This window comes from Nyctibius grandis, chromosome 1 (assembly GCF_013368605.1).
Source record: "Nyctibius grandis isolate bNycGra1 chromosome 1, bNycGra1.pri, whole genome shotgun sequence".
Taxonomy (NCBI): Eukaryota; Metazoa; Chordata; class Aves; order Nyctibiiformes; family Nyctibiidae; genus Nyctibius; species Nyctibius grandis.
The window spans coordinates 35892701-35915396 of NC_090658.1; the positions used below are offsets into that span (position 1 = coordinate 35892701).

General features: G+C 44.2%; 1 protein-coding gene across 1 annotated transcript; it reads left to right on the plus strand.

The window, feature by feature from the left end:
* The first annotated feature begins 518 nt into the window (after positions 1-518).
* On the plus strand, positions 519-21579 carry MRPS18A (mitochondrial ribosomal protein S18A). The gene is made up of 6 exons (XM_068414077.1): positions 519-638; positions 799-830; positions 4369-4473; positions 11863-11986; positions 12805-12871; positions 20826-21579. The coding sequence occupies exons 1-6, from the start codon at positions 539-541 to the stop codon at positions 20968-20970; spliced, it is 573 nt and encodes a 190-aa protein (XP_068270178.1). The 5' UTR covers positions 519-538; the 3' UTR covers positions 20971-21579.
* Positions 21580-22696: the final 1117 nt, after the last annotated feature.

Below are 22696 nucleotides of genomic sequence, written 5' to 3' on the forward strand. Positions count from 1 at the left end.
GACCTCAGCAACCCTGCTAGATACACATATGAAACAGGCAGATTTGAAACAAGACCCTTCCCTGCACCCCACAACTGGCCTAAAACACCCCCTGATGCAGGAGTCACCCCACAGACCATCCAAACAGAGCAGCCTCTCCACCACATAGTTTTAAGCTAAACCACCCCTTGCTCTTCCTCACTGGAGAGCCAAGAAAAACTTAGGACCAGTGGCAGGTGTGTAGCTCAGGCCTCCATAATATGAAGCCAGCACTACCTCTAGATTCACCTCCAGCCAAGCTGATACAAGCTCAAAAAAAAAAAAAAACAAACCAAAAACCAAAACCTACAACAAAACTTAAAACAAACAGACAAACAAACGAAAAAATAAGGAAGACCACCCCAGGGGGAAAATGCTGGGCAGGGGAAGAACACCTTCCCGCCCTCTCCCTCCCCTCAGGTGTCAGAGGCTGCGGACAGACGCGCATCAAAATGGCGCCGACAGAGCCCGCCTTCCCGCCGGCGGAAGCGGGAGTGACGGCAGCGCCGGCGACGGCAAGATGGCGGTGCCCAGCCTGCTGCGCGGGGGGTTGAGGCGGTTGTTCACCGGGCTCTTCGGAAACACTTGGGCTTCGCCGCCGGCCCGAGCCCTCCGGGAAGGTGAGTCCGGGGGCTGCCGCGCGCCCTGCTGCCTCGCCGTGGCCGAGAGAGGCGGTTGCGTTCGCTGTATTTCACCCTCTGTCCCCAAAACTACTGTTTCTTTTAGGCTGAATGAGTCTCATTTTGCCCTCCCTTCTCTTTTTTTTTTATTTTTTTTCAGTCGTGGAGGTGACTGAAGGCAACACGACCACAGTAAGTCCCTACACCCCTTTTCCTCAGTAGCTGCCCTTACTGTCGCTTCTCCCTCCTTCAGCCTCCCGTTGTGTGTCCGTGTCCCCCTCACCCCGCGCCGCAACGACAGAAAAAAAGGGCAAAAGGGTCCCTTTTCTTCCTGAAAGACATCTCTGGGTGTGAAGGTAAAACCAAGGTAGGAGTGTGTTGCGAGTGTAGGTAAGCGATGAAGGGTTTGGCAGCTGAAGATCAGGATCGTCACCCTGTTGCTGGTGACAGGTGGCTCCAGTCAGAGCCATCCATGAGCACCAAACCCCTCACCGCACCCCGGGTAAAGTTGGAAGCCCTGACCAGAGGCATTTGGGACCCAAAAACACAAGAGGCAGTTCTTCAGATGGGTTCATTTCTTAACGTGGTGACACTTGGCACATCGTCTCACTTGTGGGCAGGAAGGAGGGAGGTTTGTCCTGTGGCTTTGTTGCTTCACCCTGGGCTGGCAACCCGGTGTGGCATTGCAGGATGGCTCTGTACCGGCTGCGCGCCCTGCACGTCGCTTGCCTTTGATCTGTGTTGTGTTTGTTGATCACTGTGTGCGCCATAGTGACTGCAGGTGATACAAACCTTGCATCTTGTAACGCACTTAGTAAGAAAAAATCTTTAGTGAAAAGGGCATCACCAAAGGAAGACCTTAAATACTGAAGGAAAACTGCTTCTGGAAATAGAAGTTCTGAAGTAACTGATAAAGAAGAGCATTTTCTCAGCTACAGTTTAGGACAGGAAGGAAAAGACCAAAGCAGTAGAATTAGAATTTTACGTAATTAACACCATCTGATCTGTTGCACTTTATCAAGAGAATTGTCATTTTTTTAGAAGCAGCACTGAAATTATTGCGAGGGGAAAAGAGATTGTGTTATTCTGATTACATTACATATGCCAGTAGCAATCTATGCCTTGGCTGGGAACAGGTAGCACAGATATTTTGAAATGTGTAAATACGATAAGGAGAGTGGAGCAGGAATTATTTGGGAATAGATAGAAGACAGTGCACCTAAATGCTAATCTATGTATACATAAATAATAAGGAGGGGAGAGACTTTTTTGCTCGCTAACGAAACAGAGAAAACCTGGTCGTTCATGCCTTTGAAAGTCTGAGTTTCCTTCTTTTTGTATTTGTTTTAGTGGACATTGTCATGTTTGAAACCTGAATGGAGCAGGTTACTTATATTTTAGATATCTAATATCAAATAGAATATGGCAGTTAGCAAGATCTCTTAAGACCATCAACAAAAATAAGTGCAAAGTGTGACAGTAGGTGAGATGGAAAGCCTCTTTTTCTTCTCTTCAAGTGCCAGACTACTAGTCTTTGCGCAGACCTGAAGAGAAGAGCTTGCAAGCATGCCCTGAAGTTGTTTTAACCAAAACAATGGGGGGTAGTGTGCACACCAACACAACACACACAGTGGATTGCTGTAATTTGCACTCAGTTTCAAAGGGCATATAAATTATAACCACAAAGTCCCGATACATTACCTGAGGCTTGAAGTGAAAAAGGTATGTGTTGCAGTAGCAGAGCCCTTTAGAAAAATAATTCTTCCTGGCCCATTGTAGAAGCATAAGGGAGATTTGGATATTTCTACTGTATAATATCCTAGCATCAATCTAGGATCCATCAGTGCCCCTAGATGAGGAAAATCTTGTAACAAATGATGTAAATTGACCAACCAAAGGGCTAATACATTGCTCAGCATATTCTCTGGTCACTCCATTTATCCTACCAACTCTGCGTCAGTCTTTTCTGAATCCATCTTTCTATGCTCATCTTTCTGTGTGTCCTTGCTTTTATCAGTGTTGAAGGCAGTGTTTGACATGAAGCAGACAAATGAATCCCAGAGAAATGTGGATTTCATCAGCATACTGAGAATGTAGAGCCCCTATATTCCCTCTTAGTTCTCTAACAGAAGAATAATAACTGAGTGGGTTAACAATATGAAAGTCCTCAGTAGTTGGGGAATAATTGTCAAAAACTGTACACTGAAATTTATCTCAAGAAAAATTGATATTGACGTAGCATTCTGAATCTTTATTCATTTCTAAGATGGAATTACAGTCAAAGTACAGTCTGAAGCCAGACTGGCAAGAATCAAGACCAGATACACTGGCTTTCCAGGAAATAACTTTACCGATGAATAGAAAATTGGATACTGGCTTATATTTTATATTCATAGTTACTTTTTTGGTTTTGTAAAATTGTCTGTTCTACTTGTAGGGGGAGGAACCTTACTTAAAAATTGACAATATTCTCTCTCTTTGAGGTACCAAGATGCCTGAACTACAAATAACTTACCCGTTTCCATTTTGCCATCACTAGACAAGAAAGACACAAATCCATGGTATAAAATAGTTCTGACAGTTCAGCTGGATGCCAGTGTCCCATGCACACTTAGAGAAAATGTCATGCTTTGCTTTTCCCAGGTTTTCAGGCACATAACCTGACGGTTCAGTCTAAATCAGTCAGCTTTTTTCTTGTAAATAGCATTGCATTCCGCCCAGAGTTTCTTTTTAAACTCTCTGGTGCTTGTGCTATTTGAGGCTGTCAGTTGGTGTTCAAAATCTGGCTTTAATCTTAATTTGACCAGAGGAAACTTCCAAAATATTTTGGAGAAAAAAAATGGCTTACTTTTATTGTCTTTCCTGTCCGTTCAGCTGCAGTTTGGGATAGCTCTTGCTTCTATTCATAAGTCCTCAAAAAAAGACAAGCGCATATGTAGATAGACTTAATATCCCTAACATATCTACATTTAGAAAACAAATTTCTCAAGTTCTTCCCACACACACCTTCTGCATCTCTTTGCATGTTAGTTTTGAGAAAACTTGAGTGTTTGATGTCACCACTTTGTAGTGATATAGAAAAGATTATTAAATGATCTCCTAAAGGAATTGTTCAGGGAATTAAACTGGATAAAATATTGGTGTATTTAAAACAGGAAAAAAAAAACCAAAACAAAACAAACAAACAAAAAAAAAAATCACAGACATCTCCTAACAGTCCTTAAATTTAACTTTTGCTCAGAATTTTCCCTGTTGGTGTTTTATAATCCAGCAAGCCCCTGCACGTTTTTGTTCACAACGTGCATCTGCTATTCTGTGGCATTCTCATATTCCCAGAAAAAAAATGTGTTTTAAAGCTTCTGACTAAAGGGCTGCTACAATTTCAAGGCATGATGGTTCAAAGGAGTACTGCAATAAATGGGATTCAGGCAAATATGAGAACTTCACACTGACTGTGAACTAGTTTACATTTAGTAAAACATATACAAGAATTTACCGAATGGTTCTCTGTGCCCCTTGGATTTGTTCTTCTCCCCATAGTCTGTGTATATCTAAAGTGCTTGGTATATCTATATATAAGCAAGTTGAATAATGCAGATACCATTCCCCTTATGTCTGCGCAATACTGGTCAACATGTTGTGGACTTGATGAAAAGTATTCTTCAAGTCACAGGTGCAGGCAGAAGTCTAAACTATGCCTGATCATTATATCCTTTGAATTGTTTCCTAGATTGAAGGGAGAATTATAGAGGATGCTGAAACACCAACTCCTCCAAACCCCTCTGGCCAGTGTCCCATCTGTCGCTGGAACCTGAAGCATAAGTATGATTATGTGGTAAGTTTAATGAAGGAGAGTTCCCCATCTTCATAGCTAGAAGATATTGCTCTCAGATCTACATACTGCACAACCTGCCCCTCTCATCTTTTGCTGGGTGTAGTAAAGATTGTTAACTCCATCTCTGCTTCTCTTGAGTGTAACAAGAGCTTCCTACATAGTAACTGTTTGCCTTGGCTGATGGTTTTCCTGGGAAAAAGAAGGATGAGCTCATATCACATAGGAGGTTTGGAATTATACGCATGTCCATCTGATCTGAGAAGGCCATATATCTCTTGTGCCCAGCTGCCTTTCAGCATAGCACTTCCAGGAGAATCAAACGGGAATACAACATTTAGTCAAATGATTCAGTCCTGTTCTAAGTCCAGAGAGGCCAAAAGACTTGACTATATCAATTATATGTCTTCAAGCACTACAGTTTTTCATTGGGTCATTGTCCACTAAGGTAATAACTGTTTTATCACAGAATCACAGAATGTTAGGGATTGGAAGGGACCTCGAAAGATCATCTAGTCCAATCCCCCTGCCGGAGCAGGATTACCTAGATCATGTCACACAGGAACACATCCAGGTGGGTTTTGAATGTCTCCAGAGAAGGAGACTCCACAACCTCTCTGGGCAGCCTGTTCCAGTGTTCAGTCACCCTCACTGTAAAGAAGTTTTTACTCATATTTATGTGGAACCTCCTGTGTTCCAACTTGCACCCATTGCCCCTTGTCCTGTCAGTGGATGTCACTTTAAAACTCTTGATGGGTATGAAGGAGAGCATACATGTTTATATCCCTTGCAACAGAAAAAATAGGTTTGATTCAAGCTTTTTGCAGGAAATGCTAATGAGAAGTTTATTAACTAATGAGAGGATTACTAACACCAAATGTAGAAGATGGGAGGGAAATCCTGTAATGCTTTAAAACAAAAGCACAACAGTCAAGAACACTTCAGAATAAGAAGTGTGATATAGAAGATGCGGAATGTAACTTCACAAGAGGTCACTCAAACACAGTTTACAAAAGGACTAAGTGCCCCCCTTGCACGCAAAAAGCCCAGTGCTGGAATTAAAAAAGAAGAAAACCACACAGGAACATGCTGTTACTAAGATAAAGCATCAGAAAACTCAGAATAAGTTAATGTCAATAGGATTAGGGCAAGAGAGATACAAATGCATCTGGAGGAAAAGAAATCTTCGTGAGAAAGAAAGCCCATTAATGAGAGGAGAAGGGGACTGAAAGCCACGTTGGCTGCAGAATGACTGAGCTGCTCGCATGCAGTCCTAGCATGCACACACAAAAGAAAAACTACGTTTTAATATCTAGGTAGTAATGGCAATCTTGCAAATGTAAAACAACAGGGAAAAACAGGTACAGAAATAACTTAAGCACTGAATTAGGTACAGACCAGTGGGCCTGGATTGCATGTACCACCAAGATCTTAAGGGAATTAGCTAACAAATATATTACTTCATTTGCAGGATTTTTTTAAAGCATGAAAAAAATCCTAAGGAATCACCAAATGGTTTGAAAATAGCAAGTGAAATACTAAGTAGTTGAGAGAGGAAGGAGAATGATGCTGATGATTACCAGTTGGTAAATCAAACGCTGCAAATTCCAAGTAAAATGGTATCAGCTAGGAGTAAAAACAAATAACCTGTAGGACAGGGCTAATTATGACTCGTGAATTACAAAGAACATGAGTACAGAAATAGTGCCAGACAAAATACTTGCAATGACTCCAGGCAGGTGAAACGAGGTGTGAGATGTAAATGAAGTATCAGTTTAGTATCTTTCAAGGCCTGTGTTGCAGAAATCTAGGATCTGAGTGTTGTCAGTGATTCTGACTTGGGCTGGATGCAATATTAAACAGTGAATAAGTTGGGGGCGGGTAGTATTTAGTGCTCTCAACAATCTGGGAAAGCTAAAAATACAGTGAATTCGCAGATGATAATAAATTAGGAGAAATGGCAAATACCATTAAGGTATGGAAAGTACTACAAAAACAGATCACATTTGTTTTGTGTTGCCCATGTTTGAATGCAAAGATTTCTTGCAACTCTTTTCTTCTTCGTGGTTGCTGAATTGTGTTGTGATCAAAACAGACCAAGCACTTACACTGGAAAATACTTTCTTAATGTTAATATAGTTTTACATTACTTCTAAATGCGAGGAGTCAACAGCATCATTAAACTGGATAGTTGTAATGGATGGTTCTACAGATTTCCAGAGAGCATTCCATGATTCACACATTAACAACTCCAGAGAAACTATAAACTGATGCTCAGGGATGAAATGAGCCATGGGAGCAGACTGAATTTTGGAAGTGTGGCACTTAGTGCCATGGTCTGGTTGACACAGTGGTGTTAGGTCTAAGGGTGGACTTGATGATTCCAGAAGTGTCTTCCAACTTAGTTGATTCTGCGATTCTGTGAAATTAATATAGTTGTCTGTGGTAGAAGACTCTGTTGCAGGTAGAGGTAACAGTGCCATCAAGAACCAAAGAAACAGTTTTAGACAATGTGGTGCTGTAGAGCCTGAGTTCCAGGATTAGAAGTAGGCTGTTGGTCCCAACAATGTAAAGCATGAGTCTTAGCTGTGTTTGTAGAGTGAACTAAGGCTGCAAGTTTTCTTCCACACTTCAGTTCAGTTTGATTCTTAGATCCTGATTTCTGCTGTTCAGTGTGGAAGCAAGAGAAAATCAAATGTTGTGAGGAGAGATCCTGCAGCCACAGTCTTGAGAATCATTACTGAGATCGTTCCTAAGAAACTGTGGTCCTAAGAGACAAACTAGGAACATGTCCATCCTGGCTGTCATGTACTTTTTGAATGCATATGCATCTGGTCTATATATATCCAGTACTCCTGCTGTAGAGCAGAGGAGAACCTGGACAAAAGGCTAAAGAGGGCAGTGTGAACTGGTATTTCAGAACTGTAGAAGTTTCTTACTTCAGTATTTAGAAACATTCCTCTGTGGGGCTGATGAGAACTAGGAGAAATTTCAGTTCTGGAGTAGACCACCTCTTCTGGTTGAGTAAGTCCTTTATATGTTTGAATGCTTTGTACCAGTCATGGATTTTCAGGCTTTTAAATGTTAAGGTGAATAAAATCTCCCTTTTCTGCACAAAAGCACTTTCTGCTATTTTTCTTTGCTGGAGCAGTGATGAACAGCAGAATCTTGAAATGCTTAAATAATAGAAGTGCAGGCATTTAACTGTGTGGGTAATTAAACAGTGGCACAGTTTACTCACTGGTGGTTAACTGTCCTAATGTCTGAAAATTGAGAACAGCTATTTTTGTTAAAGATATAGCCTAGCTCATACAGCATAACCTGTAATCTGTGCTTGGTAAGAGATCAGAATAGATGGATCACAGTGGTTCCTTTGAGATTGATAATCTGAGATCAGTCAGTTGCACAGAAGGGAAAGTGTGAGCTTTTTTTGCTTGGGATGCTTGTAATTGGGCTGAATGAGGCACTATGAAAAGGGAAGTGTTGAATTAGCCCCTGAGGGAGCTGAGTAATATGACCTCATAGGACTTTCCTTTTGTCATATGCAACTAGCACAGTCTAAAGCAGTGGCATAATGAGTTACTTTGGCTGTCAGAGAACTGGGGGACCAATGTCTCCAGAGTAATTAATCAACTGAACAGGCATTGTGAGCACTAGCAGGTCATGATTCCAACCTGCCTCAGCTGTGGTGTGGAGGGCTGCAGTTGTCTTTGCCAGTTCAGTCCTTAGTCTCTGCTGAGGCCCAGGATAACAGAGCCTAAGGTATAAATTCACACGGTTTGTGGTCTGCATGTGTCTGTCCATTGAAACTGAGACCTCAGTTGAGTTTTTTTCATATCCATTGGAGATAAAATATTTTGGTCATTGTCAGGATGCAACTGTATTGAAACCTGCAATCCTGTTATGAAATGCCTGGAGAATGGTGTACAGCTCCCAGGAGTAAGGGAGAAAGGAAAAACTAGACTCTTGTGTAACTGGAAATATGACTAGCAGACTTGTCTGATACAACCCAGTAGTAATTTGGCTACACAGACAGAACTCTTCTTGCGGTAAATGAAGGTTTTAATGAATCACATGTAACCAGCCAAGGATCCTGCTTTTCAAAGCGTCTGCAGATATTAGAATGCAGAGATGCCTCTGCATTTTGGTTGCCATCCATTCTTCACAAGAATGTGCTGTACGTAGTGTTGCGTTTAGCAAGTTTATCCAGCCCTTTTAGAGGTGAAAGCTAAACTTGTTTTTCGTTTTCCCCCTTATCCACTTCAAACATCATTAGTCTGAGTAGGCAGTAAATATGTCATCTTGCTTTGGCAGCAATTAGGGGAAACCAAACTGCAAGCTTTGCCTATTAGCCCTATATTAATTCAATCCAAGTTGTTTTCATCAAATGCTGCAGATTACCGGGGTGGGAATCTGGGTCCAGCCCCGTGGGAGCTGTCCAGTGATTAAAGCAAATCTGTGGTTACAGGCTTGGCTGTCCACTAGCACAAAATGTGAATTTCATGGAACATGACGGCACCATGAGAACTTGCCAGACGTTTTTTTCTTTGACCGCTCCACATACTTGTTCGCTTCCCTCCACAGCTGCCCCATGAAGTTGGCTGTACCTGTCTGCTTTCTCCCTGTGGTAAGATGCATCTGTGCAAGTACTCTGGGAAAGGCACCTGGCCTGTTAACTGTGGGGATCTTCAGAAATGGACAAACCTTCTGCCGAGTGTGTAGCATTATAAGCCAAACGGCGTGCGTGTAATTCGGAGCTGCAGCGGCCGGGACATAGATGATTTCAGTTAAAAAATGACTGCCACACAAGGGTGTTGGTCAATTGGTGACTCTGTTGGTCAGAGATGATAACAGAGAACGGATTTTCCTGATTTTTTTTTTTTTCCCACAAGGAGAAACACTATCTCCCTTTACTTCCCACCTCCCCCCTTTGCATGGAAACACTTGATAACAACCCTGTGACTCCGTGAGGCGTGGTGGTAATATGAGAAATCAGTTGGACCACACACACCCTTCACAAGAGCCTGTGGCCTACTTAAGCTTTCATGGCTGCTAAGACTGGAACAGCCTCAAACTTGCCTTCAGCTCCCTTTTTCTTCTTCCCCCCAGAGTAATGCAGCGGGCTAGTGGAAGAGTATAGAAAGTTTTTCTCTTTCTAGGCACTTGGAGCTGGACAGCCCTTTTTCACTTAAGGAAATGATACGTTTGTGCTAAATGGCAAATTGAGGTGTTGGTGATTTGGAGAACTGCATGGGTAAAGAGGAAAAAAGGGTACGAGTTTTTCTCTGGTTTCCTGAATTGAATCCAGTGCATTTCAGGAGTGGCTGAAAGTCATCACCCTTGGACCGTTTGGCTGGCCTCTGTCCAGTTTCCATCAATGCAGCTGGCACCCACTGGTCCCCTGGTAACTGTTCTCATTGGCAAGGCCATGTGTTAGCTGGGCTGAGGACACTTCGCTTCTGTTTTAACCATAGATGGGCACTCAGGAGCTTGCTGCTAGTTGCTCAGCTGTGCTTTTCTTGTTCTTCGGATACAACATCACTCTGTATGGTGGTTGATCAGTCATTTTGTATCAGTGAAAAGTTGCCTAACCTGCCATGTTCTCAAAGGCGCTGGATCTGAAAATCGGTCTGAACATACTCGTTGTAGACAAGTGGAGGTAGAAAGGAAGCCAGAGAAGGGGAGAGGGAAATTGTGTGTCGTGATGATATTAGTGAGGGTGGGATTGAAAGCAGGGAGGGGGAAGGACAAAAACCCAAAACAAACAAAAAACCTCGAAGTTTTGACTGCAACACTTGTATGACAGCATTTGTCAGAATCAGTCATTACCAGAAAGCCAGACTGAATTCCAGCAGCCCCCATCAGAGCTGAGCTGGTCTTGTGCAGTGAGGGTGGATGTACAATTCCTAGATAGCTAGGTTTTCTGAATATTCATTTTACATCCACTTGTGATTGTTTACTTTTGCAAGGGCAGTAAATGAAGCCAGGAATGCTCCAGGGAGCTCTTTGTAAAAGAGGAAAGATTTGGGGGTGGGAGCAGGTCTACGAATCTGTGAACAATAGGCAGAGTCAGGGTCACCCAATGTGAAAAGCAACAAGTACTCTTTGTTCTTGCCTGTTGCCCTAGATGGGGGAGTGTAAAGTGCTGATGTACCTGGTTTGAATTCTCGTTCTGTCAGGGTGCTCGCTGACAGGTCCCTTCCAGCCTGCAGGCAGCCTCCGCATGGTCCAGCTACCTCAACTATGAACATGTTTACAACAGCAGTGGAGAAGTAAACCCTCAGCCAGCAACAAGTCTATCAACAGATGGGGAAAAAAACAAGCACAGAGTCTCCAGAGGCCCTTTGGGCCAACTTATGCTGATGTCAGCATGTCAAGGGGACCTGCCTGTATTGGCCTGAGGGGTACATTTGCAGTGGTGCTGTGTGTGGAAATGGAAGGCACGTATCTTAAGTACTGGGCTGTTGTACTGTGTACAGTTAATGGGACACTCATGCAACAGCTGTCGCTGCTGTGTTTAAGAATTTGTCATCCCAGCTCTGTGATACTACCTGATCCTAGAGATCCCTTTAATTTTGTTTATATTAAGAGTGCTTTATATTTCTAGAGCTCGTAATTGGAAAGGTCAAAAGCAGTGTAATCTAAATGATTCTTGAATCACAGACAAACCCTCGGCATGCTCTGAGTGCTCCTTCCATCCCGCATGGCTGGAACAGCCCCACCTCATGCACGCATAGTCGAAGGACTGAAGGCAGGAATTTATCCCAATAGGTCTTTCTCATCAGCAGACGTTCTTTTCTTACAAAAACCTTCTTCGTGCGAGATCTTGGACCATTTCCCTGCTCTCCACCCCTCCAGAGAGACATGAGGGAAGTTTCACCATGGGAAACTGGATAAAAGTTTGAGGAGTAGATAGCAGAGAACAATCCTGCTCTGATGGAACAAGGAGGGGGCCAGAGGTGATCTAACATATCTGTGACCTTTAGGATAGCAGCTGTGATGGCATTTCAAGTTATGTAAACACTATCCATCTGTAGGTCTTGTGTAACTGTGCCTGAGTACCTAGGACACATTATCTTAGCTAGAATCTTGGAGCAAGCGACAGTGAAGTAGCAGGGATTGCAGCTGACATCATGTGTTTACACTAGTGAAGTCAGGGGAAGACTCTGACCATCTGAGTGACCTTACTGAGCTAAGCTGGCAGGCGGAGTGACAGCAAGCAAAAGAGACTTGTTGTCAGGCTGCAGCCAAAATGCATAGGAAGGAATCATTGTTTTATTTTGCTTTGGATTGAGTTCTGTACACAGTGTGAAGGTCAGCCCAACACCTAAGAATCACAGCAGTTAAAGTAGCTGTAGCACTGATGGATTTGCCCTTTTCTTGCTCTCTCAGGATGTCTTGCTGCTGAGTCAGTTTATCCGTTCTGATGGAGGGATGCTGCCACGAAGGGTGACAGGCCTCTGTTTGGAGGAGCACAAGAAGATTGCTGTCTGTGTGCAGATGGCTCACCGTGCAGGTACCTAGCCTCCTCCTGAGACAACCTCTTACTGTGGGGTACCCATAAGACCCCTTGAGAGGGGTCTCCCGCCCAATTAGTATAGCTCCATGAGATGTCATTGTCCAGTGACCCAGCAAACTCGTTATGGTCCAAGTGCTGGGGCAGGATGATGGACCAGAGACTACTTGTTCTGCTTTCTATGTGTCTTGGCTCCTGCCTTGGCAGCAGACAGTTTATCCCTGTAGATGAGTCTACTGTTGCAGAAAGATCCGGGAAGAGGCTCAGTCTCTAGTAACTAATGATTAAATACCAGCTTGTGAAATTACTTGATTTAGTGTAAGCTTGACCTGCCCTGTTAATAACATGGACCTGTGTAACATCTGCCATGTGAACTTTTTTTCTTTACCCTGGGAGTGGGCCCCAGGTTGACATAGTCAGAGTATTGTCCTGATCTTTATGCCTGGTACCTGAGTTGTATCCAAGTTAAATGGACTGAGAATTTTAATAGTCAGATTTTCATCCTGGAGATGGAATCTGATTGGACACCAGTGCCCTCTGTCCTCTCAAAAAGCCTCTTCGATGAGCCCAAGTGGCTGTGTCTTTGGTGTGCATTTCCTCTCTATACCCAGCAGAACCTCCGAGCTTCTCTTTGGCTGAGGTGCAGGTTCAGCAATGACTAAAGATAAAATACCCTTTCTACTGTACTTGAGTTTTTGCTGTGCTGTCCCAGCAGGGACCTGGGTTGCCTGGCTTATGAGGTGTAATGTAACTTCTGGATGCTATAGAGGCAAGGAGGCACTGCAAAACATTCTTATGCCTTTCTTTTTCTGTTTCAGGTTTGTTGCCAAACCACAGGCCTCCACTTCCTGAAGGGCATATTCCCAAGAAACCCAAGCTCAACAGGTGAATAGTCTTGTCTTTCCACTTCTCTTTTTCAGGAATAGATTGGAAGAGGAAAAGCAGTTCCTTATAACTGGGTAAAACACGCCTCAGGCAACAGGGCTCATGAAGAGTACTCACAGCATTTCGGAGAAGGAAGGTCTGTCACGATATTCTCTTGTCAGGCTTTTAAGGACAAACCACATCTCATTCAAACCATTTATCCACACAGGATTAAAACTGCCACACATGTTAGAGTCTGCCCTCAGCTGCATTCACCTCCTCGTAGCTAACACTCAGTAGGGCAGTCACAGGATGATGCCACAGAGATGGAGTCACAGCATCACAGAGTAGTTGAAGTTGGAAGGGTCCTCTGGAGATCAGCTAGTCCAAGCCCTCTGCTCAAGCCAGGTCACCTAGAGCAGGTTACCTAGGACTATGCCCAGTCAGGTTTTGAATATCTCCAAGGATGGAACTTCCACAGTTTCTCTGGGCAGCTTGTTCCAGAAAACCGCCCTCGTAGTGAGACAGTGTTTTCTTACATTCAGACAGAATTTCTCATGTTTCAATTTGTGCCCATTGCCTCTTGTCCTGTCACCAGGCACCACTGGGAAGAGCCTGGCTCAGTCTTCTTTACACCCTCTCTTCAGGTATTTATAAACATTGGTAAGACCCCCCTGAGCCGCCTTTTCTCCAGGCTGAGCAGTTCCTTCTCTCTCAGCCTTTCAGTGCCTGGCCCCCAACAGCAGGAGGGTGCACAGGAAGGGGTACCAGCAGAGAGTGGGGGCCTAAGCAGCCAGCAAGGGCTCATCACAAGCCTATTCCACTCTGCCCCATCCCTGTTGCCCTTAGTCAGCAATTTTCCCTCTGCCTGCCCTTCCTGTGCAACAGGGTCTCTTCCCCCTACATGGCCTGAATGGCCCCTGGCCTTCAGTGGGCGAAGGAAAGCCTGCAGCGGCCTCCTGCACTGTGCTGGGCGCTCAGAGGTGCTAATCCCCTGTTTATGACCTCGCACTCTGTTTCCATGGGGATGTCAGAGCGGTTTATGAACCTCGCATTAGCAAGCAGTGGGGTTACCAGAGGCCATGGGGCTGTTGCTGGGAGAGCTTAGGCTGCAGAGCTGGGGGCGGCCAGAGACTCCTGCATTTCAGGTCTGACTCTGCAGTTAGAGATTTGAGGCAAGCTCTTGGAAATGTACCTTGGATGCTGGTAGGCTGTGCACTGGGTATCAGTGAGGATCAAATTAGAGGACTCTAAATTTGATGCAGCCCTGTAGCCATCAGATACTTCAACTCTGAAAACTTCTTTCCTGTGTCTTACAAGTCTTTGGGATTCTTCAGTAGTTGTGTCTATCTAGCAGCTGTGGGGTGGAGCACATTATCTAGTTAGCATTCACATAGCAACCTTGCATAGCAGGTTGAGACAGGAAATGGTAAATCCTGTATCTTGCTGGAATCATACCAGGACTCCAGATCTAATGCCCTGACTCTTATAAATTCTTCCATAGATTTTTAGTGAGAACAAAGAACGGATACCTCCAGATATGTTCTACATGCAATTAGGTGTGTTACACCTCTACAGTTACAAGATTTAAATTGGAGATTAGTATCCAAGCCCTCCCTATTGCATTGCTAGTCCCATCCTACACCACCCTTGTTTTTCTCCTCCCAGCAAGGGAACATAGCAAGCAGGGTGGAAGCAGAGTTCAGAAAAAGAGAGCAGAACTGTCTCTTAAGGAGATAAAACAGCATTGAAATAGGCAGCTTTGGGGTCTGGGTGGAGACGAGAGAATAGGATCAAGAAATCAGATTGATTTCACCAGTTTTGGTGGTGGGGCTGGAACTAAACAAATGAGTCCCAGAGCCAGGATAGAGTGCAGGGCTACTTCAGGAGTGCTCTCCTGGTCCCTCATGATACTGTCTTCTCAGCCTGCTGGAAGAGGAAAGCTCTGTGTGTTGGCCGTTGCGGTTCTGTGAAAGTTTTGACTGTGTGTACCCCCACCTGCGCTTCCCGCATTGCTCTCTGAAACTGTAGCTGGCACCACATAAGGCAGGAGATATAAATTCCTTCCTTCCTCTAGCCTGAAGGGAGGACCGAAGGGTACCCACATGCTGAAGACATTCAACCAGTACTTATTTTGGGAATTAAGCCAGAGCTCTTATCAAAAGTTTCCACAGAAATGACTTGTCCAAGCTTACCTTGTCTTTGCTTCTGTACTTGTTTCTAAAGTTTTCTGTAAGTCCACAGTAATTTGGGAAACACTCAACCAGTGGTGCTGCCAAATGCAAGTGAGCTGGTAAGGGAGGAGAGGGGCACAATTGAGCTGGGATTTTTGAGGGGAACAAGCTGCCTTGTTCAGTGCCATGAGAACATGACCAGGTCATTCTCTAATCCTGTCTGGTGTAATAGCAGGGCTGCACACCTAACTTGGCCTGTCTCTTCACTGCCTTTGTGGCTGCTGGGTTTTTAAGTGTCAGTCCATGAAGGGATGAACAGGATGTACAGAGAGCTTATCATAGCACCCAGTACATTGCACAGTTAAGTGATGTATTTTCCAAATCCTTGAGCTTCAGCTCTTCTTGAGATCACTGTATTGGCTGCTCTAGTCGTCTTCACCTCTCTACTTAAATGAGAGGTAACAGTGCCTTTTTGCACTGCTGCTGTAGCCCTGGGAATGCCAATGGAGAGAAACTGAGGTGCCCCAATAATATGCTTGGGCCCCTTGTTAAAGCTTTTCCAAGATAGGAACACAGGTAATGCACATTCCTTAACATCAGTTTAACCAGCCCTTGTGCTCTCCAGCTCTGCCTGCAGTGATGGCTTTTTCTGTGCTCCACCAGTGGGTCTACTCTGAATGTAGTGTTGAAATATGCTCTTCTGCACCCCATCCCCTCCAAAATAACCCTCACCAGCCACACTTCAGGAGCAGACTGAAGTGCCCATATTGTAGGTGCTGGAGCTATTGAATTGCCACCAGCTGCCTGAGGGACCTTTAACCTGATCTGTGAAGGAAGCAGGGATCCTGGCACAGGAGCTTGCCCACTGCTGTGCACTGATGCTTGCAAAGGTGAAAGAGGCATCACTTGCTTGGCTCTGCAGCAGTCTGATCCTCCTTGGTCAAAAAAAGATAGTCACATGGAAGCAAGCCAGCAAACAGAGATGGAGACAAACTTGTATCAGGGCTGCAAACTGAGATGGATAGTTCTCACAGGTGGGCTAGTAGTATCCAGTATACTGAGAATTTAGTCCATTCCCAGTCACGTGTCCTCTGTTGCTGCTGCCAGTACAGTATGGGATCATCCAAACAGGATGTAATGTAACATAGAGGAGGAGACTGGAATTGCAGAAGAAGGTATAACATGAAAGTGAAATGCCAGTTTGAACCAAGCTGTGTGGTCCTGGGGGTAGTAGGAGACATACGAGAACACCTTATGGTCAGAACTGAACTGGGGAGCGCTCCACAGCTCTCTCTTCTACCCCCTGCAGTTGGGACACTGTCCAGGTGAGACTTACCATGGTATTTCTCATTTCTTGGACTTTAGTTGTTTGCCTTTTTGCTTTCTTCCTGATATGTTCTTAACAGCAATAGCTCATGAATGTTATCACTTAACTGCTTTACTAGCTATGGGCACTTTTGCAGAAAAAAATGGGCTATTGCAGTACCTACATTTTCCATAAACTCTTGAGTCTACCATCCTCCCCCTCTCTTCCATATAATTTGGCTGCAGAACTTGGACGTGGAAAGCCAATGAAGTTTACCCCTGTCAGTACAGAATTACTCCTACAGTTCTTTTTCTCATGTTTGGCCCAGTCTGGGGCTTTCACTGTTTCCAAGTGATGATTCCACAAGCAAATTTGTCGTGCAGCCAAGGATTGTTCCCTCATCCTCAGCCTGAATTCTCCCTTTCATAACTTCCTGCTGTTATTTCTGTGTCCATTTGTGCTCCAGCCTGGCATTTTCCAGTTAAGTGCTGCAGAAACAAAATATTTTCACTAGCCCGTGGGGCTGAGGAAGTTCTCAGGGATTTCACCAGCACTGTGCAGAGTGACAGATTGTTCTCATATTTCAGAGTCATGTGTGTAAGGCCACCACACACTAGAACCATTTGGGAAACGGTCAAGCACAGCTGCAGGTCAAACTTCTCTCCTTACTTTCAGGAATGGAAACCTGAATAGCTCAGCAGTTTTCTTTCCAGAATGAAAGTTGTCGCATGGATAGTGTGGACTAACACTCTATCCAGAACAGTCACTGAGTTCAGGCCAGCATCTAGATGCTCTCTTAATGTGAATATAGCACTCATTTTCTTCTGGCAGGTCCAAAATATTGGTTAAAGCACAACACTGTAAAGTTGTTCCCTTTCCAGATGGACTAAGGGATGTCACATGTTCCCTGAGTCTGGGCTCTGTCAGCAAGAGGTGCTGTAGATTATGGAGTACTTGATTTTGAATGCTCAGCTGCCACTCCCTTTTTTAGCTTCCTACTGGAAGAACAGAACTTGGCACAGATAATATCCAAGTCAATCCCCCCCCCCCACCTGAACTGGAGAAGTTGCTATATGTTAGGAAAGAGGCAGGTTCCATATGAACTCCTCATGAATTACAAAGTTCTCAGGCTCTGTGGACACCTCTCATCCCTGGGAGTAGAATCTGGTTTCACTGCTATCAGCGTTTCACTCCAGCAGCATGTGGTTTCTCTCATCTGCATAGAAACTGTGCTGTGCATAGCATGTGAATTCAAAAGCAAAGAGCCAGAGCGGCTGCAGGTGAGCAAAGCCAAGAGGTGTCATGGGAAGGGATGTGGCAGGGAGGAGGCAGTCTTGCCAGCACTTTGATCGAGTGCTTCCTGCAGTCTGTAGCCCTCTGCCTTCTGCTCTTAATCCAAACAAAAGCCAGATTGAAAAAGTTCAGTGAAGGTTCAGAAGTTCAGCCTTGAACTGCACCAGCATGGCCTTTGCTTGGGCTGCGTGCAGGACTGCAGTTGCCCCATGGGTAGGTCATTTCCCTTACCCAGCACATGAAAGCCCTGTGCCTACACTCCTAAGTGTTGTTAAGCAGCAGCCCCTGAGTGGGAAGGCTTTGGGGCCCTCCTGCTCATGGAATAAAATCCATGGAAACGGACTTAACACGTGCCACAGACATTTTAGGCAAATGCAATGACTGCAGGTGACTAACAACACATTTCCATCCTGTTTATGTCTTGCCTTTTCCCATCAGGGAAATGCCACCAGGATTCCCATCACACTTTACCCAAACTACTCATTTGTGCAGCTGGAGTCTAAAGATTCTGGTTGTTCCCCAGGATCCTGCTGTACTCAAGGGGGCAAGCAGAGCCCCAAGGCAGGTTGCTGGTCCCCAAGATTGGCAGTGCTGTCCCCCTTTGCCCAGAGTGAGAGCTCTGCACACTGAGATAACAGGTTAGGAGGCTGCAGATGAGCTGCATTTGGCATCCACATGGAGGCTCTGTCCTGTCAACCCTCAGCTGGTTGAGAAAATTCAGACCATCTGCCAGTGTGTGTTTGTAGGTTATTGTAAAAACTCCCCAAGATAAACTGTGTGGTTGGATACAATGGAAAGTTGGGTGACTTGGCCAGAAAAGGGGGTACACTACCTTACATGGACAGCAGAGTTTGCAGAAAAGTCCCGTGTGCTGCGCTTTGAAGGTCTCATGTGTGAGTTTTGCGGATTGTTTTTACTCTCAGGAAAAAAAAAAAATCTGTTTGTGAAACAGGAACTGGGGTTAGTCAAAGAGGAAAAGGAACTTTGTAGACTGACTGCTCCCAGGCATCAGGCTTTTGCCACTGCTGAATCAAGGTAAAAAAAAATAAAAGAAAAAGAGGCAGCAAACAATATAGGACAAGTTTTGAGTTTGGGACAAAGCAAGTATTAAAAGCGCTAAAAGCAAATGTGCTCCAGGAAGGGAAAGCGTCCAAATGTCTGTTTCAGCTAATAATGAAAAGTCCCAGCCTGCAGTCCCCAAAGGAAGCCAAAAGCCTGGACCAGAGGGCTGGATTAGACCTGCTCAAAAGAGAAATAACAAAAGCTTTAAAATCAGGCCATTACTAAATCCTCCTTCCTATGCCGAATTGGGGTGTGCACTTCCAGCCCCCACACAGAAACAGAGGGATTTCTTAAAAAGCCACTGTCTGTCTAAACCTGCACACAGTATTGATGTGTATCTCACATTCACACATTGACTTCTCTCCCGGTGAGGTCATTTATTATCACGGGAGCACTTTCCTGTAAGCATGTGGACACGTGACCAGAACTGCACTTGGCACACTGATGGATGAAAACAGTTGGGATTTTTTTCCCTCCTTCACTGTAAGTGCAGTCTTGCAGTATCAAAACTTGTGCTACACACCTTCCCCTGCAGCAAGGGGGAATGTGAAAAGAAGGACCTAGCCCTGTGTGCCTGTCAAATACCCTATAGCTTCTCCCAAAAGAGCTGCATTGCTATGGTTCTTTGCCAGATTCCAAACTGGGGACCTGCGTTTGCACTCTCTGAACTCCCCTTGCATGAGAAATTAGAGACAGGAGAGTCTCTCCTGCTTCCTGTTCTGATGTTGTTATGTAAGGGGTTCCACTAATGCACTAGCATAACATTAGAGGTCAAAAGGGATTAATTTAATGCACGCATAGGAGAACAAGTGGCTGGATCTTGCTCTACACTGAATAGGTTTTCTAACTCAAAGCAAAAGCAAAGCATTTTGGAAATTGCTTCATTTCAGTGGCAGGAACCTCCAAATGCAATTCATTTTTCAATTTGTCCTGTTCAGGATTGCTGAGGAAGAAAAGTGCTAGGAAAATGGGCTGCTGTTCCACAGTCTCTAGGTTCCTGGCATAGCAAGCTTGCTTTGTAGTTCTCAGGAATGTGCCACATGCCTTCAAACAAATGCATTACATGGTCTCTGTCCAAAGTTCTTAATATATCAAATTTGCACGATGCAAATAAAAGGTAACAAAGCTGTTTGGGGAGAGGATGCCTGATTGAGGTTACATTAAGACCATGGGATTACTCAACGGAGGCATGCAAACATCGCTGGACAAAGTTTATCAGTCTGTTCCAAATTCTAATTTGTTGGAGCATTGTTTGTGCAGATTATGCTAGGGTTTTACTTTGGATCTTTATTGTCTGAAAAGACTCCTCTTTCTCTAAGGACCTCTATTCCCCTCTCTACTGGTAGCAAAAGATTTAAAGCCTAACAAAACTCCAGGCCACCCAGCCACAGGGTAAGATTTCCAGTAACTGATTCTGGATCTGAAATCCCCCGCCTGCTTGCAAAGCCAAGTCTAAAACTTCAAATGGTAAAAAGCAGAGGATATTTGCCAGACATTGCTCTTCACAGAGATTTGTAGTGTGATAATTCTGTTCTAGTACCTCTTACAGTGTAGGTTCTGACTTCCTGCACCAGCAAGCTGCAGTAGTATTGTACAGAGAATACTAAAGAAAATTTGGACATATGAAACTACAAGACTAGGCCAGAAACCCATTCCATGCATAAGAAGTAACTGATTATCCTCTCAAAGTAAAGGAATTCCTTTCTAGAGACTTTATTTCTCACAGAGGTTAGCCTTTGTAATTAGTTTACCTTATTGAGGCCAGCTGTTGAAATAACACCTCCCATACAGGCTGGATGCATTCAGTCTTGGACTTAGTTGCAATGAAGGGATTTGGCACTCCAGTTTAACTACAGGTGGACAACTTGCCAGTAGCCTGGAGACTACACCTGGTTTGTTTTGTGAGACTGGAAGTCAAGCAGGTGCCAGTGCGTTCAGTATAGAAGTGCAGCTTAGAAGTTCCAAAACAAGCAAAAATTCCTTTCCACTGGTCCCTTCTGAATCGAGGGAGCTCTGCTCACGGTTATTGCTTTTATAAAAGAGGCATGTGGGGGAGGCAAAGGCTACAGTGCCTGCTCCTGCTTCAGTCGGAACCTTTTCTCAGTGATCAAACTGAAATGCGTTTGTGTTGTTTTGACAGGTATCTGACTCGCTGGTCCGTCAGATCTGCAAAGCCCATCTGGAAGAGGGGCCCTAAGTGGTCCAAAAAACCCATGCCAATCGGACACCCCTTGCTGAAGGATAACATCAAATATACACACAAGCCTCTCTATTTAAACCACTAGTGGCCAGAACTGACGTAGTCAGCAAGCACAGCTCTTTTCCACCGTTCTGCTTTTTTTGCAAGTTTGTCAGTATCTCAGATTTTCTTATTCCAAAACTGTCATTAGTACTCTATATTGTCTCCAGTGAATAAGCTGTGATCTGCTGCTCTAGGACAATATAAGATTCAGCAAAGCAAAGTTCAATGTGCAGAATGATTTGGAGAAAGCAGGGGGCAAAGACTTTTACCTCAAAGCCAGAAAGGATCTGAAGGCTTTTGTTTCATTATAGTCCATGACTGGGTTTTGAAAAAGTTTCTTCTTTTTCCAGCAATGAATGGTGATTCCCCCTTAACATGTGTTTCAACTCAGATTTGCCTCATTTGGGCTTTTGTACCTGTGACACTGATGGAAGAAAAAGTTTCCTGCAGCACTATGATTCCTTGGCAGTAACAGAAATTGTTAATGACTACTGAAATTCATTTTTTTTATAATCTGTACTATCCATAATTTGCAGCAGAACACCTGTGGCAGTGGCAGACAGGCATGTGTGCATCTTGCATGTCCCCTTAAGGATTCCAGGCTTGTTCTTCACTCCTGGATCTAGCAAATACAGAATGTTGACATCCTTGATGACTTGGCTTGTTTTTTCCCCTTGCAAATACATTTGCCACAAGTCTTCCGTGTCGGTGATATGGCTGCTTCCTGGGATAGTTTGGGGCTGATGTGCATAATTTTCCATCCTGTAACTAAAAGGTGGCACCACGTCTCTCCCTGTATGGTACATGTATGCACCTTCCACCTACTGACCACTGCTACTTGACAAGTGCTACATATGGGCCTGGTATGACAGGCTTATTAAATTTATCAGGGTCATTATTGCTTTGGCTCCATTTCTTTGATATTTATCTGGGGGCTACAAATCAACACAGCTTTTTTATGCCCCTTATGCCCCTTAACCTTGTAGTGCTTTCATCAGAATCATCTACTAATACCTATCAGCATGGACAGGAACAAAGGGTAAGGATAAACCCGTATTACCCAGGAAATCAAATTAGATTATAATGGTTCTTTTTAGCCTTACTTTGTGAAAGGGAAGCCCTACATTCAGCCCGTTGAGCTGGCCAAGATCTTTTGCTTTGGAAGACAGAGCCAAGACTTCATTAACTATACTGAGATAAAATCTCTGGCGGATCATCTCTATTTTATGAAGCTTTGAAACCTACAGCCCTCAGAAAGGAAAAGATTTTTCTTTCTTCTACATATGGAAGTTACTATGTCTTCTAGCCCAGGTAGCTCTGCTCAGTGAGCTTTACTAATGGAAAAGTCACTGGATTAAACCATTGCCTTGAGATGAACCTGAATGAGCACATTTTGCAAAAGACCAGGTGATGCCAGTTAATTTTTTTCTACAGTTTAGTGGCATGAGCTGGAAAGACCCCTCTAATTTTGGTGAAACCTAACATCTGAAAAACAAAATACTCTCCTCTTTTCAGTATGCCTTTCTGGAGTTCAGGGTTTAGTAGAGATCCCTTACAGTATGCATCAGCTTTCTACTCTGACTTCAAGGCAGAAACTCTATTTTTGTTTGTCATTCATGGGTGACAGCAGGCACTCATTCATGTTGTCTCCAAATGAGTTTTTGTGTGAGCAAGCGTGGTGCCTTTGTAATCAGATAGATGGCCTAGGTTTGATTTCTGACCTAGGGCTTTGCCCGTCATGGAAGAAAATGCCATTTGTTACTATCTAA